At 32.5% G+C, this 14,974-nt stretch overlaps 5 protein-coding genes across 5 annotated transcripts in view; 3 read left to right on the plus strand and 2 right to left on the minus strand.

Annotated features, from left to right (window-relative positions):
• Window positions 1-867: 867 nt before the first annotated feature.
• Window positions 868-3,542, minus strand: Ykt6 (YKT6 v-SNARE homolog). Its single transcript, XM_013317558.1, has one exon. It carries the CDS (start codon window positions 3,253-3,255, stop codon window positions 2,659-2,661), a length of 597 nt encoding a protein of 198 aa, XP_013173012.1. The 5' UTR covers window positions 3,256-3,542; the 3' UTR covers window positions 868-2,658.
• A 267-nt stretch (window positions 3,543-3,809) lies between these two features.
• Window positions 3,810-5,924, plus strand: Taf8 (TBP-associated factor 8). The gene is made up of 6 exons (XM_013317556.1): window positions 3,810-4,143; window positions 4,265-4,363; window positions 4,464-4,651; window positions 4,846-4,996; window positions 5,236-5,370; window positions 5,594-5,924. Exons 1-6 carry the CDS (start codon window positions 3,987-3,989, stop codon window positions 5,704-5,706), a joined length of 843 nt encoding a protein of 280 aa, XP_013173010.1. The 5' UTR covers window positions 3,810-3,986; the 3' UTR covers window positions 5,707-5,924.
• Window positions 5,925-6,012: 88 nt separating this feature from the next.
• Prosbeta4 (Proteasome beta4 subunit) lies at window positions 6,013-7,067 on the minus strand. The gene is given in 4 exon segments (NM_001311896.1): window positions 6,013-6,206; window positions 6,324-6,486; window positions 6,632-6,825; window positions 6,901-7,067. Coding segments are annotated over 3 exon segments (474 nt in total). The 5' UTR covers window positions 6,788-6,825; window positions 6,901-7,067; the 3' UTR covers window positions 6,013-6,051.
• A 299-nt stretch (window positions 7,068-7,366) lies between these two features.
• On the plus strand, window positions 7,367-8,918 carry LOC106121623 (mitochondrial tRNA-specific 2-thiouridylase 1). The gene is made up of 5 exons (XM_013317342.1): window positions 7,367-7,531; window positions 7,612-7,962; window positions 8,063-8,289; window positions 8,372-8,539; window positions 8,619-8,918. The coding sequence occupies exons 1-5, from the start codon at window positions 7,456-7,458 to the stop codon at window positions 8,916-8,918; spliced, it is 1,122 nt and encodes a 373-aa protein (XP_013172796.1). The 5' UTR covers window positions 7,367-7,455.
• Window positions 8,919-9,092: 174 nt separating this feature from the next.
• drosha (ribonuclease 3 drosha) overlaps window positions 9,093-14,974 on the plus strand; it is a 9,059-nt gene continuing 3,177 nt past the window's right edge. Inside the window, exons 1-13 of the mRNA XM_013317297.1 lie at window positions 9,093-10,139; window positions 10,261-10,342; window positions 10,555-10,762; window positions 10,921-11,056; window positions 11,454-11,609; window positions 11,945-12,165; window positions 12,466-12,593; window positions 12,666-12,795; window positions 12,983-13,157; window positions 13,434-13,641; window positions 13,843-14,083; window positions 14,411-14,631; window positions 14,917-14,968. Of these exons, the coding sequence (XP_013172751.1) occupies window positions 9,259-10,139; window positions 10,261-10,342; window positions 10,555-10,762; window positions 10,921-11,056; window positions 11,454-11,609; window positions 11,945-12,165; window positions 12,466-12,593; window positions 12,666-12,795; window positions 12,983-13,157; window positions 13,434-13,641; window positions 13,843-14,083; window positions 14,411-14,631; window positions 14,917-14,968 (2,839 nt within the window). The 5' untranslated portion in view covers window positions 9,093-9,258. The remainder of the gene's footprint in view (window positions 10,140-10,260; window positions 10,343-10,554; window positions 10,763-10,920; window positions 11,057-11,453; window positions 11,610-11,944; window positions 12,166-12,465; window positions 12,594-12,665; window positions 12,796-12,982; window positions 13,158-13,433; window positions 13,642-13,842; window positions 14,084-14,410; window positions 14,632-14,916; window positions 14,969-14,974) is intronic.

Genomic DNA, 14,974 nt, shown 5'->3' on the forward strand with positions numbered 1-14,974 from the left:
CATGCTGGCATCACTTTAACGTCACCATTGCTAGCGGAACTACGAAGATCTGATCAGTTGGAGCAAACTTCCTCATGTTGTCTGCCTTTAGTGAAAAATAATTAGTTTTTTTTTTGTGTTTATTGCTGTATACATTTTCCTTTAATTCGTTACAGAAGACATCAACAGACTACACAGGCAAAAAGTCAATTTGTTGAGAACAAGAATTACAGATAAATTTAATAAAGAAATGCTTTTATTTTTGAACATGCCATATATTAAATAAATCCTCGGCTTAATAATCAACTGAAAAGTTCATGCTTATACTAAATGGCATTTAACATATAATAGCACACATCCAAAGCTACAAACAGTACATAAGACTAATAAAACTTGACAAATACATATTTTAAAATAATATTTACATAATGTAGTATTTTGAACTTTATTATTAGTTCAATAAAGTAGTTTACTAAATGTAGACAAATCGTTAACTGTCAATATTATTTCAGCAAAATCGATATAATCAAAACTTTAATGGTTACAATACAATATTGTAATATTATTGTATTAAGATTTAAACTCATTTGTGCATTTCCTATAATTATAATACAGGATAAAATTTAACTTTAATGTCAATTTATCAATTTGAATACTTTGTCTACAAGACTTTAGGCCTTTAGACAAATAGAAAATAAAATACTTCTCAAAAATTCTATTAATAAGGCTGTTTTATTTTAACTAAAATGTGTATTTCTGTTATACTTTAAGATATTTATTCATGAATGTATACAAACATTTTTATATTAATTTGAACAATTTTACTAAATTCTTCTAACATGAAGCTAATTAATACAATTGCTACAAGATTTTTAAGTCACACATTAAAATATAAAAATATATTTTACAGCTGACAATTTGAAAAATTACAAATTTGTAAAAAGCACATATATTTTACACGAGACATAACAAAGCTCACTTCATAACTACTTCTAAATTGCTTTTACATAAACATCTTTATTTGTTATTTTTTAATATTAAACTTACTAGAACTCTAATATGGTTTATAAGATTCAATTTTAGATTTAGCTTTTAGATTTTAGATTTTGTACCAAAATTTATGTTTTTAAATAACAACTACAAACGCACAATATCTTCTATATTTTTAAGCTATGTTTCACCATTAAAAGTAGTATAAATCTTTATATGAATATACTGTACAAGAATGTGATTTTATTGCCCTGTTTATTATAAGCTACAATTTATTTTAAATACAACATGCTAACATCTTAAATACAAATATTAAAGTACAAGCAAAATCTAACATCAACTATACAATAAAAATAAATCAAAATGTAATACTCGATGTAATTACATCAAATATCACATTCCAAAAATCATATCTCAAAAATAATACCCATTATTTATATGGAACAATAATCAAACATGATTATATTATAATGTGATTTAGACATATATACTGCCCATAGGTTATGTATAATACCTAATTTTTGATGTAAAGAGATACATTTCTTAAAAGAGTTTATAAAAGATGTAACTCTTTTCAATAGATAGGTTGTATTTTGGGGTTTTCACTTTCAAAAAATTTATACATAAAACCTTAGTCATTACTCCCATTAACTTTGAAACAACATAGATAACCACATCATTTTGTACAATGGCTTAAATGAGGGTCCATTAGGACAGGCCAACTTATGTAAAATTATCACTACCTCCCATAAACACTTCACACAAAGTTGGTGCCGCCACCAGACAAATAAATGTGAGTGTTTTGGCTGTTTTTATATAAGTTTACCTATGAAGTTGTATAAATCGATTCTGAACCAGTTCAAAAGATCATGAGACTTGAATCATTGAGCTGTGGTTCGACAATTAAATTGGCAGCTCACAGTTGGTAATATACTATCACTATGTAAGACAATGAGCTACCATCTGCCTGGTGAGTCGCAGTTCACAGCTTGAAACATAAATCATAACTCTACGCAGGTACAAATTTTAATAATTCACTCATGTGAACTGAGCTGCAGATCATCAATTTTAAATAAGTAACACATCACTATTGGCAACCTTTAAAAAAAAGACTCAACGATTCTGTCATATTTTCTAAATACTTTTTATTTGCCATTACTTTTATATGAAGAGTATTAGCAGCTAACCATTCAATGACCATATTTTTAATTACATAACTCTTTAAAAGTAAGTCATCTTATATAACAAGTTTCATATTGCTTATATAAAAGTTTATCAAGTAGAGGTAAAGGTACCAATGATACTATATATGAGTTTACAAATTTATGGTATATTTTTAAATAATATAGTATGTAGTAAGTATCTAGATTTTTCCTGAGACGGTATACAGAATTAAAAAATCTTAGTAAGCAGCCAATTCAAATGCTACGACACTTAATTTATCTCTGTCTCAAATTTTACTTCAATGTATTAAGTCATTTGGAGTTACCTGCTAACAGACATCCATCCATCGAGGTTTTCACATTTACAATATTAGTAAGATTGTAGTAGTAACTATTTTAGTCAAAGTATATCAAGTCTACTCTTCATAGAAGCATTTCAATTTAACACACAAAAACTAGATGGTTTTATTATTACCCAGGTGTGGCATTTCTATTAACAGCATATTTGTAATGAATGTGAGATACCTCAGAAACTACAGCAACTGTTGGTTTTACGAGCGGTCTTATAAAATGCTTTACTATGCATTGTCAAACTGTCAGACTTAGCCACTAAATCATCTAGTTTCTCTCCTCTTTCAAGAACAGCCTTAATTGTATCGTGTAAAATGATTTTCGTTTCATCAAGGTCATTTTGTATCTTCGTTAGAGCATCAGCTTCTCTTGGATTCTGGTATTTGGCCAAATACTGAGGTAGAACAGGAAAGTCTATAGTAGTTTCATTACCAGTGGCCCACAAATTTGTGGGCACTTTAGCAGTAAATTCATCCAGAATTTTTGTTATTAATGTGTGAGCTACCCTATTGGGGTACTCGTGGTCCGATATTAAAATCCCAGCGAGGTTATCTGCTCGGACATAAACTTGTAACATGTATTCACCTTCTTTGACTGATTGTCTAGTAGCTTGTTGTGTTCTTTCCACTATAGTTTTACTCACAAACACCATAAATTCTTGTACAGATGAACGTTGAAAGAAACTAAAGCTCTGCAAATCATATGCTGCTTTCAGCACAGTAGCGCTGTTAACTCCTTTGTAGAGAACTCCTAGTGCATACACTCTGACCATTTTGAATTTGGTATTCCTCGACGGAGCGTCGCCCAATTAAATTGATTTATATGATTTTTATTTTAGTTTCTAGTCGTCGTAATAAGTGAAAGTTGTAATTGGTTAAGTTAAATGATTACGAGATTTTAACACATCAAAGATACGTATGAACGTTTTGCTACAATATTTAGCTGGTAACTATAATCACATGCAAAAAGCGCAAAACTTTCGAATCTAGTAGTATTTAGACAAATTATAATGTTGTAAAATACTTGAAACGAAGTTACTAAAGTGATATGACAGGTCAATTCTTTTTTGACTTCTTCAGATGACATGACAATGACATTCTGTTTTTTTCTCCATTTTCAAATCACAGAGTAATTATTATTTGTAACGGTTAGGAAATAAAATTTAAACCTTACAATTAATTCAATGATATTTTTAACATTATACAATGTGTGTTAACAAGGATTTACTGCATTTTCTCTTCACTGAAAATTCACTCAAAACTTTAGATAATGCTGTAATTTTATTAGGAACCCTAGTTATTCTATGAACATAAATTGTCATTTTAGTGTGATGTTTCTGGAGGTGGCCAAACCCAAAAATATTAAGTTTAAAAAAAACTTGTATTAATCTTAAGCAAATTTAACATTTTTAACAATATTGACCGATTGTGGTTATAAATAAGTTGTATACAAGTTTTTTTTAAGTAACAAACGCTATTAATAAATCTAAATTGCTCTAAAACGATGTCAACAATGTCAGAAAATGTAGAAAAAGTAGAATGTGGGATAGATGCACGAAGACGGGTATTAAATCTAGCAGTTTCAACAGTACTTCTAGAAACAGGCTTCGATTCTGCTGATAAAATGTCACTGGAGACTTTAACTGAAATACTACAATGTTGTATGTTTTTCTTTCACATACTTCAATTTTATAGCTTAACAACTATGTTTTAATGATGTTTGCTAATTTTCATTTCACCTGAGTAACCAAGGTTAAACATTGTAATATATTGTTCTTTCAGTTTTCACTGAAATTGGTAACTCAGCAAGAGGGTTTTGTGAATTATCAGGAAGAGTTGAACCTGTGTTAAATGATATAGTAATGGGTTTGATGAATATGGGTATGTTTAAACTAATTCTCTTTTAATCTTGTTATTGACATTTACTTGATTATATTTAATTCTTAACTAAGCTTACTTCAAGTTCTCACTATTTTTGTAGGTATTAGTATCCAGGGTATAGAACAGTATGCAGCAAGACCTAATAGACATGTAGTTCAGCCTCCACAGCAAGCAACTGCCCCTCGGACACCAGCCATGCTGTCAGCAGGGGCTAAAGCTAAGCCTGCACCACATATACCATTTCATTTACCACCACTTCCTGATCCCCATGCATATATAAGAACACCAGTAAGATGACTTTGCTACTTGATTGCTGTATTAAAGTGTTTTAGTATGTAGCTCTTTGAATGTTGAATGATGCTCTGTGGTTCCTGATGTACCAAATAAAATTCTGGATAAGCACTTGATTACATTTGTGAATACTCTTTCCCTTAGCACAACACTTTTAAAGATTTATTATTTAATATTTACTTGCATTACAGACACACAAACAACCGGTAACAGAATATGAGGCAATAAGAGAAAAAGCTGCTACACAAAAGAGAGATATAGAAAGGGCGCTCACAAAATTCTTAGCAAAGACAAGTGAAACACATAATTTGTTTAATACAGAAGATAACCAAGTTTATCCATGTATGTATTTACTTCTATTACATTTGCAATTTATCTTTTAAATCAGCAGTAGTTACACTCAAATATTATGTCAAAACATATGCCTAAACAGAAATGTGTTTTACGGTACCTTAAATTTCTGCATAATCAATAAAAAAAAGGAAATTACTTAATTACTAGAATATAGAAATATTTATTGACACAAAATAATGATTAAATTTGTGTAGAAATTTAGTAAAACAAACAATCATTTGTTACAGTGATAGCGTGTAAGCCCACATTTCCTGCATATTTACCTTGTCTTTTACCAACTGACCAGGTATTTGACTTTGATGAATTAGAATATCACTTCCAAGTTGCTAATAGAACGGAGGATATGCCCACTGAGAAAAAAGGTAAGCGAGTTATCAAATTGCCAAAAAAATAATCCTAAAACACTTGTACTTTGTAGTAATACTTAGGTATATGGCCAACCTGTGAGTCCAGGGGACTGCAATATTTTTCTCGCTTTTAGAGATTTGTTGCTTACCCAATGGGGTTGTCTGTCAGACTGAAAAATGCCTTTTTTTATTTTGTTTTCTGACTAACCCAGGTTTGACTTTGTTTATTCAATTACAGATCAATCAGATAATGAAGGTGATAATGGTGGTGACAATGACAATGCAAACAATTCTCAATCCGAAAACCAGGACAATGCTGCACCATCAAGTCCGGAAAGAAGTAAAACTTGAGAATAAGTCATAGATATATTTTTTAATATAAATAAAATGATATTTTTAAATGCTAAGTATTCACTATCCTATAACATTGATACAGAAAAAGGCATCTTCAACATTTATGAAATTATATTCAAATAAGTATTCATTAAAAAATGTAAGTAAAGTGAGAGTAACATATTTTTTGGCCCAAATTTTGTCATATGTAATAACTAAATTGAAGATAGAAATTATTTCTAATTATTGTAGAACTACCTTCTCTTGTTTCCACCTACTTCAACTGTATAGGTTACAAAACATAGCAAAATGAAAATAACAGTGTAGACAAAATTATACCATTTAATCTTAAAAATGTGAGAATTACTTTAATGAAGATGAATTAATAACGGGGAGAACTTCAATTCCATCTCTCTTCACAACAGTCACCTGGAAGTTGGGCAGGCTAACAAATAAACGCTTGTGTACCTCCTGGACACACTTCTGGAGTATTTCATATGCCTCCTTTTCAGTTAAATCTGTAAACATCATAATTCTGTTTGACATTCATAAAATTGATTAATAATTTTCATTCTATCACTCCCATTTACAATCTTATTTATTTATTTAATAACTAGATTATTTTAAATAATTACCTTTTTTATAGTATCGATCCATTACACTCAAACTTAAGTAACCACCAAAGCCATGAGCTGCAAATGGAACTTTAATGCTGGATGCTAAATAATCCATAAAATACAATTCAGGGCCATTTTCCATGTCATATCCACCCATTAAGATGTTAACAAAGTATGGTGACTGAAATAAAAGAGGAAGAATAAAAAGTTACATATTGTATTAATGTATTCCGAACTTTTATTTTCTTGACGCAACTTAGGACACTTTTGACACCACAATTTTTTGTAGATAAAATTAGAAATTTGAATTTTTAACTATAACTTACACTGCTTCTGAGGTACTCGGCTAAGTTACGACGAGTAAAATTCGCTGCAGCTGTCGGTCCAAGCTCGTATCCATTGCGCATCTTATATAGTTGAATGTTCTTTGCAATATATTCTGCAAATTGTGTTGTGTCGCCGGAATCTCCTACTACGCCCATCACAAGCTTGTCCGATATTTTATAAATCTTTTCTTCATCTATGAAAAGAAAGTATATTGTCAAATAAAATTGTAAAAAAGGGACATGAAGAAAAACCGAAGTCGCTAACTCACCATCTTTCATTACCATAATACTATGGCTATTTGTTTGATCCGCAGCTATCATAACAAAATCGTTGCATTGGATTCCCAAGAGACATTGTAAATTGATATTAGACATATTTAAAACTAATATTCTTGAAAAACCGCTACAAACAATATAAATGAATAACCTCGACAAGTAAAACTCGAAAGTTGTCAAATCATTTGTTTTTAGGGTTGCAATTTGCAACGCAAATAAAAGGTTGATAAACGCTTAAAGTATTATTTAGTAACTATATAGTAATCGAAGAAAAGTTTCTAAAAGAATTTCTAATTATCAAAGTTATAAATTGTTCAAAATTGTACTTCAAGAAAAAAAATCAAGGTAAAAAAATCATTAATTTGGTTGATACTAGATAATAAATACATAAATTTCGGAAATTTAATATCTGGCAACTATGAAGAGCAGATATTGTTGTCAATTGTCATTGATTGATTGACATTGACTTTTCAGAAAAAGAAACAAGAGGAGACGAATGCAATAAAATTTTATAAAAATATCTTATTAGGAAATTGTCACAAAAAAAAATGTTCAAAAAAGTTGCTATTGGTATATCTGGAGGAGTCGATAGTGCAGTTGCGGCTCTTTTTTTAAAACGTTTAGGTTAGCTGTCTACATGTTACAAAATATATTTTTTACGACAAAATATGACTTACAAAATTAATATTTTTTTCAATTTCTAGGATGCCATGTTGAAGGGGTGTTTATGAGAAACTGGGATCATAATTATGAAGCAGGTTTTTGTTCAGATGAGAAAGATTTCGAAGATGCTTCATTTGTTTGCCGTAAGCTCGATATTCCTTTACATAAAGTGCATTTTATCAAAGAGTATTGGAATGAGGTGTTCACGGTATTGCTGAAGGAATATGAGACAGGTTTAACACCAAACCCAGACATATTGTGCAACAGATATATTAAGTTTGATAGCTTTTTTGAACATTGCAGGAACAATTTAGGAATTGATGCTATAGCTACTGGTCATTATGCAAACACTTCATTCGGACCTTATTTAGAATTTTACAAAGAAAATGAAGGTAATAATTCTGTAGACTGAGATAATTTCATAAAATTTTGTAATTGCAAAAACTCACAATGTGGATTAATTATTACTATAAATATCTATGTTGGTTCTAGGTGTGCGACTATTACAGCCTAGAGACAAACATAAGGACCAAACTTTCTTTTTATCACAAGTGAAGCAATTTGCTCTAAGAAAGTGTATGTTCCCAATAGCAAACTTATTGAAAACAACAGTCAGGGATATAGCTAGAGATGAAGGTTTAATTCAAGTTGCTAACAAAAGGGACAGCACTGGGATATGCTTCATAGGAAAGCGAAGATTTCAGGAGTTCATTGAAGATGTTTGTATATATTCTGAATTTGTAACATTATATTATTATTCAAAGTATAATTTGTATTTTGAGAGTTTTTTGTATTTTTCAGTATATAGAAACAAAAAAGGGCCTCTTTATAGACATTGATACAGGACAACCTGTGGGAGAACACAGTGGGATACATAAATGGACAGTTGGGCAAAAGTGCTGTTTGGCTAATTATAAACATCCATATTTTGTATTTAAGAAAGATTTAAATACAAACAATATTTATGTGGTATGTTAAATATTGAACATTATTTCTTTTGATAGCTTTGGTGCATATTTATGAGTTAAATATTGATTGTTATTTTTAGGTGGCTGGAACTGAACATTCAGCATTATGGAATAATTTATGTTTTACAACAGAGCCTCATTGGATACATAGTGAACCTGAGGAGTTGCAGCACAATAGTGTATTACACTGTTATTTTAGATTTCAACATACAAAGCCCTTAGTAAGATGCAGAGTTACTAAAAATTCTGAAGGATTGACCATTTTTTTGGATAAACGTCTAAGAGCACTTACAGAGGGACAGTTTGGCGTTCTTTATAAAAATGATGAATGCCTTGGCAGTGCAAAAATAAAAAATGTTTGTCATAATATACTATACTAAATAATAAAAATAAATTATTATTGTTGTTTTAGTTTGAATAAAATTATTAGTTTCTTTTTACACTAGTACAGGATAGACTAATAATAAAGGCAAATCGCTCACATCAGTGTTTCTGAGTGACAAAAACATATCTGCTTTAACAATTAGTTTTTTACTTATAGCTGGCAACGCTTGCTAGTGTCAAGTTGGTTCTTGTCAAAACCGCTTTCATGTGTCAAATAAAATCAATAATTTGAACATTTTGTTGCTTGGAAATTTATTTTAATGAGTTTTATGTTACAAGTACTCTAAATTTAAATTAGATTGAGTTTTATCCGAAGAAAATTGGATGTAGCGTCAAATGTCGATACCACCCCTGAATTACACCATTCCACCTCCTTCCCTCAATGTACCTCCACCGGTATCTTCTCCGGTGGTACCGGTTGTTTCTCCAGTACCACCACCTCAGTATTACAACCATCTTCCGCCATACGAAGCCAATATATCACAAAACGTACAGCATTATTTAAACATGCCATCAGGATTACCACCTTTGAATGTCCCTCCTCCTGTTCCTTACGGTCCATCCACCGAGGTGTCCGTCTCTTTCCCCGTTCCTACCAATCCTTCAAGCTATTCTTACCGTCAACCTGGTTATGGCAGCCATGACAGGAGTGCTTATAGTAAATACAAAACTGAAACAATTGTTCGATCATCAAATGATTATGATTCAGCAGAAAGACAATCTGGTTCTTCTAAAGATCTTTCAAAAGAGATACCACCTAGTTCCAGATCAAGATATTCCCGACATGAATCAAGTTATGAAAGAGAAAGATGTTACGAAAGGGAGAGAAAACGAGACAGAGACCATAGTTCAGAAAGAAGAAAAGATAGAGAATACAAAGAGGCAAAATATAGGGAACATAGGAGATCTAGAAGTCCATCAAGATACTATGATCGTTATAGAGATAGGGAAAGATACATTGACCGTGAGCGTGATAGAAGACATGACTATAAAAGGTCACATAGTCCATATCATAGAGACTACAGAAGCCACAGTCGAAGCATTGATTCCCGAGATAGTAGACGGGATAGAAGATCACCAAGTAGACATAGTGAGAGATCATCTAGGAGGGAATCCCATTCCCATAGCAGAGCTAGAGAAAGGTCACCTAGTTACTATCGTGAGTCAATCCCGAAAAGACCTCTAACTGACCGTGAAAAGATCTTAGAAGACTACAGGTAAGGATTACTATTTAATTCTAGTTCACTTCTTTTTTTTTAAACAATAAAAATGTTTTAACTTTAAATTAATAATACATAGGAAATACTATTATATGTTTTTCTTTTAATTTTGTTCCAGGAAGAACTATTGTGAGACATCAGGAGAGTTCATACGAAAAATGGAACAGTGGTCTAGGGAACATCATTCTGATGAAGAAGAGGTATTGAATTTTTCTTATTAACTCTTGGTTAATTGCTTATAATAGTCAGTAGTTTAGGAAAACATTTGTCATCAATATTGTATTTTTAACCATAGATTAGTTAACATTAAGAATAATTATAACGAAAAAATTCATGTTTTAGCATTCGCACATTTTGTTTGATGTGGCTTCACTATTAACCACTAATTTGTCTTTTATACGGTATCTTTTAGACATCAAAAATGTGGTACCGTAGTTCACCAGCTGAGCTGTACTACAAACCAACACCAGATGGAGTAGGTGTCATGCAAACAAGTAAATTGGAGAAACGCTGCAGTACATTCTTTAAAGAATTAATAGAAAGGGGAAGGAAGGCACGACCTGAAGTGGATGAATTGCCTCCATTAAGGCCATCACGAGGGAAGGCTTGTAAACATAGAAGTGAGTTTAAACCTTACTTTATTTACAAGATTGGTGGTACCTTATTTCTACCTGGTACCTTTTAAATTTGATAATTTGTCTTCCATGTTAGGATCTAACAAGGTAAATTTTTTTTGAGCATATTTGCATTTAAAATATCTTTTATTTATTTTTCCTAGTGGATGACAAAAGTTCATCATCGTCAGACAGTGATGAATGCATGGATGAAGATGGTCTGCAGGGCTATTCTGATAGAATCATGATGGAGCTTCAGAGAAAACAGAGCCATCCGAGACGTCTTCATCCTGAAATGTGGTATGTTGATTGCACAATTTATAACTAGACTTTACTTATTTTCGAAATATATAAACTGGGTTAACTGATTTTTTTTTTAATTTTACTGTATAGAAATATATATTGAATACAATCTATAGGAAAAAGGCAAAAAGTGAAATTATAATAATCAAAATTTAGACAAAGTCAGAATTATCCTTTCTTTCTATTAGAAATATATTAAACTATTATAGAAAAAATAAAATTTATTCTTTTTGTTTTTTGTTAGCTTTTCTTTTAGACACAAAACAGAATTTTTTTTATTGAACTTTTATGTTTATATTCCAAATACTTTTTATTTCGGTTAGCTTTTATCAATATTAAAGCTGGTTGCTCTACTGCCTTTGTTATCTTGTTTCTTTTATATCTTTTTCCATAGGTTTAACAACACAGGTGAGATGAATGGTGGGCCGCTGTGTCGATGCAGTGCGCGTGCACGTCGCTACGGCATGAGGCACGGTGTGTACGCTGGTGAGGAGGCTTACCCGAAGTGTAGACCTACTGAGAGTAACATTGATAAATTGTACCATTATAGGTAAGTGAAGTAAATATAGTATTGTGATTTTGTGCGGGTGCAGGCATCTGTTTGGGGTAAAAATCCAATAGCGGTTTTTAACCGACTTCAAAAAGGAGGTTATAATTTTTTTTATGTCTGTAATTTAATCAAATTTTCTCATTATAGTAATTCTAGTAATGTATTAGGCAAGCCAAGCTTAAAATAACTTAAACCGATAATTGAATTTTGCATCCATTGACATTTATGTTACTAATTGAAAAATAAAATTTCAAACGCAGTAAATTTTGTGATAGGTCTATTTCCATCTGATATTACAGAAAAAAGTTACAATTATGATTTTTTTTTAATTCAAGGATAACAGTGTCACCACCAACTAACTTCTTAATCAAAGCCCCAACGATCATAGCGCATGATGAACATGAGTTCCTCTTCTCCGGCTTTTCAATGTTCTCACACTACAAGCTCTCGAAACTACCTACATGCAAGGTGATAAGGTTCAATATTGAATACACCATATTGTATGTAGAGGAACCTGCGCCTCAAAACTTCTCAATACAGGAATTGGATCTATTTGGTATGTACTATAATATTTTTACAATGCTCAGCTCCAAGAAGTAATTAAATTAGGAGTACTTTCTACTTTATGTTTAACTAGCTGTCCCCCACGAATCCGTCCGCGTGGAATTAAAAAAAAAGCAATCAGTAGCCTATATGTTTTTCCAGACAATGTTCTACATGTATGCCAAATTTCAGCAAGATCCATGCAGCTATTTTGGACATACTTTCCAAGAAACATCCATCCATCCAAAAATTTGAATTTATAATATTAACAATTTTTTTTATCTGTGTACTTTATATGATTGAATATTTTCAGAGGAATATCTATTCTACGAGTTGTTAGAACTAGTGGATTTGGATCTTGGCAAGGCGACTGAAACAACATGTTCCCAGTTTCATTTCATGCCACGGTTTGTACGGTACTTACCGGAGGGAGGATGTGAGGTATTAAAACTCTTTTAAAATCTTTTAAACTCTTTTAAATGTTTAATTTAGCAGTAATTAATGTAATTATAGGTATTATCGATGTGTGAAGTACTAAAATACTTAATAGACGAGAGTGGCCTGCTGATACCACCTGACACATTGGAAGAGGTCCATTCTATGGATCATTACAAGTGGCAAAAGTTTGTTGACAGGATTAAAGGTATGTGATATTTATATATGTACTACGTATTACTCGCAACTCCGTCCGCATTTTTCTTCTTCTACTCTCGGTATCCCACTTTGGCTACGAGTGCTGACTTAATTTATGTATTTTAGGCTCTTTGGCTTATGGTATTGAATACTGAATAATATTTTTTTTCATTTTACATTTAATTTTTTGTTCCTAGGAATGATAGTGACGTACCCGGGTAAGAAGCCGTGTTCAGTTCGCGTGGACCAGCTGGACCGCAGCCCTCCGGTCAGTAAGGAGATGAAAGATCCCAGCGCTATCAAGAAGTTTTACCCCGAAATAGTTCATTTTGGCATCCGGCCACCACAGCTCAGCTATGCTGGCAATCCTGAGTAAGTTTGCTCATAAAATAATATCTACAAGCATTTATTTATTAAATAAAATAATTTTATTTCTTTTATCCAGGTTTCAGTATCAAATAAAAACGGTTTTTCCTAAAAGTTGTACAAAAATAACGCTATTTTGTCATAAAAAAACATACTAACTTTACCCTGATTATGTTTGAGGCAAAAATTCATATTTATTGACACCTCACTGGTTAAAATTAGTTTTGTTGTTAATGCACATGTGGTGCAAGTTTTAGTAGATTTTTTTGTTTCTCCCTCTAGATATCAAAAGGCGTGGCGTTATTACGTGAAGTACCGTCATCTGATCGCCAACATGGCGAAGCCATCGTACAAGGAGCGGCAGAAGTTGGCCACCAAGGAGGCCAAGCTGCAGGAGATGCGCACTCAGACCAAGATGAAGAGAGATGTCACAGTTGCCATCTCATCCGAGGGTTTCCATACAACCGGACTCATGTGCGATGTCGTACAAGTAAGTCTTGTGCTAATTATTCATAATATATTAATTTTAAGTTAGGTTTTGTTTCTTGGCTTTACCTTTTACGACTAATCTTTGCAAACATCAATAGAAAATACTACCTTACCGTAGCTATTACGGGCTTTTTACATGTTTTAAACGCGTAATCAACGCAATAAGACGCTTTTAAGCAAATCTTTTAATGTTTTATTTCAGCATGCAATGTTAATCCCAGTGCTAGTAAGACATCTTCGGTTCCACAAATCGTTGGATAGTTTGGAGAAGAAGATAGGCTACGTGTTCAAGAAACGTCTCCTGCTGCAGACTGCCTTCACACATCCATCGTACAGAGAGAACTTTGGCACCAATCCTGATCATGCGAGGAACAGTCTCACTAACTGTGGGATACGACAGCCCGAGTATGGAGATAGGAGGATACATTATACTAGGAAAAAGGGTAAGTTTTAAACTAAACTTATTTGATTATATACAAATTACAAAACTATCTTTTTACTCCCTTCTTCTTCATCATCATAATCAGTCTAAATCCATCCACTGATTACTCCTTTCTTAATATTTTAATAATATGAATGCAAATGTTTAGATGTATGGATGGATGTTTGTTAGAAGGCATCTGCAGAACGGCTCAATGGATCTTGATGAAATGAGGCATAGATGAAGAACATAGTTTGGAAGAACACATAGTGTACTAATTCAGTTTTTTTTTAAATTCCGCGTGGACGGAGTCGCAGACTACACTAGTAAATTATAATTTTCCTCGCAGGTATTGTGACACTGATAAACATAATGTCGAGGTTCGGCAAGCGCAGCGAGACAGAGTCAGAGATCAAGCACAACGAGCGGCTGGAGTTCCTCGGGGACGCGGTGGTGGAGTTCCTCTCCTCCATACATCTGTTCCGCATGTTCCCCGGACTGGCGGAGGGAGGCCTGGCCACGTACAGGGCCTCCATTGTACAGAATCAACATTTAGCGCAATTGGCTAAGGTCAGTAGGCTGGCGGCTACGTAAGCTCTTTTAACATGTACTTTTTTGACTTGGGGGGGTTAGGTTAGGTTTACAGGTTTTGGTTAATAGGTTTATGTGACACTGTGTAATTCGCAAACCAGATGCAGGCACTCACTCAAAATAACTGAAGCGCTGTGTCTTGTGAGGTATTGATGAATTATTATTATGGACACATATATAATTAATATATAATAAAATTCTTAGATTAATTTGAAATTATTTTATTAGTAATGTGATAATTGGTAACAAATATATTGTGTACAGAACATAGAGCTGGAGCAGTACATGCTGTACGCGCACGGGTCCGACCTGTGCCGCGAGC

The sequence above is a fragment of the Papilio xuthus genome, unplaced genomic scaffold (genome assembly GCF_000836235.2).
Source record: "Papilio xuthus unplaced genomic scaffold, Pxut_1.1 DF826938.1, whole genome shotgun sequence".
Classification (NCBI taxonomy): Eukaryota; Metazoa; Arthropoda; class Insecta; order Lepidoptera; family Papilionidae; genus Papilio; species Papilio xuthus.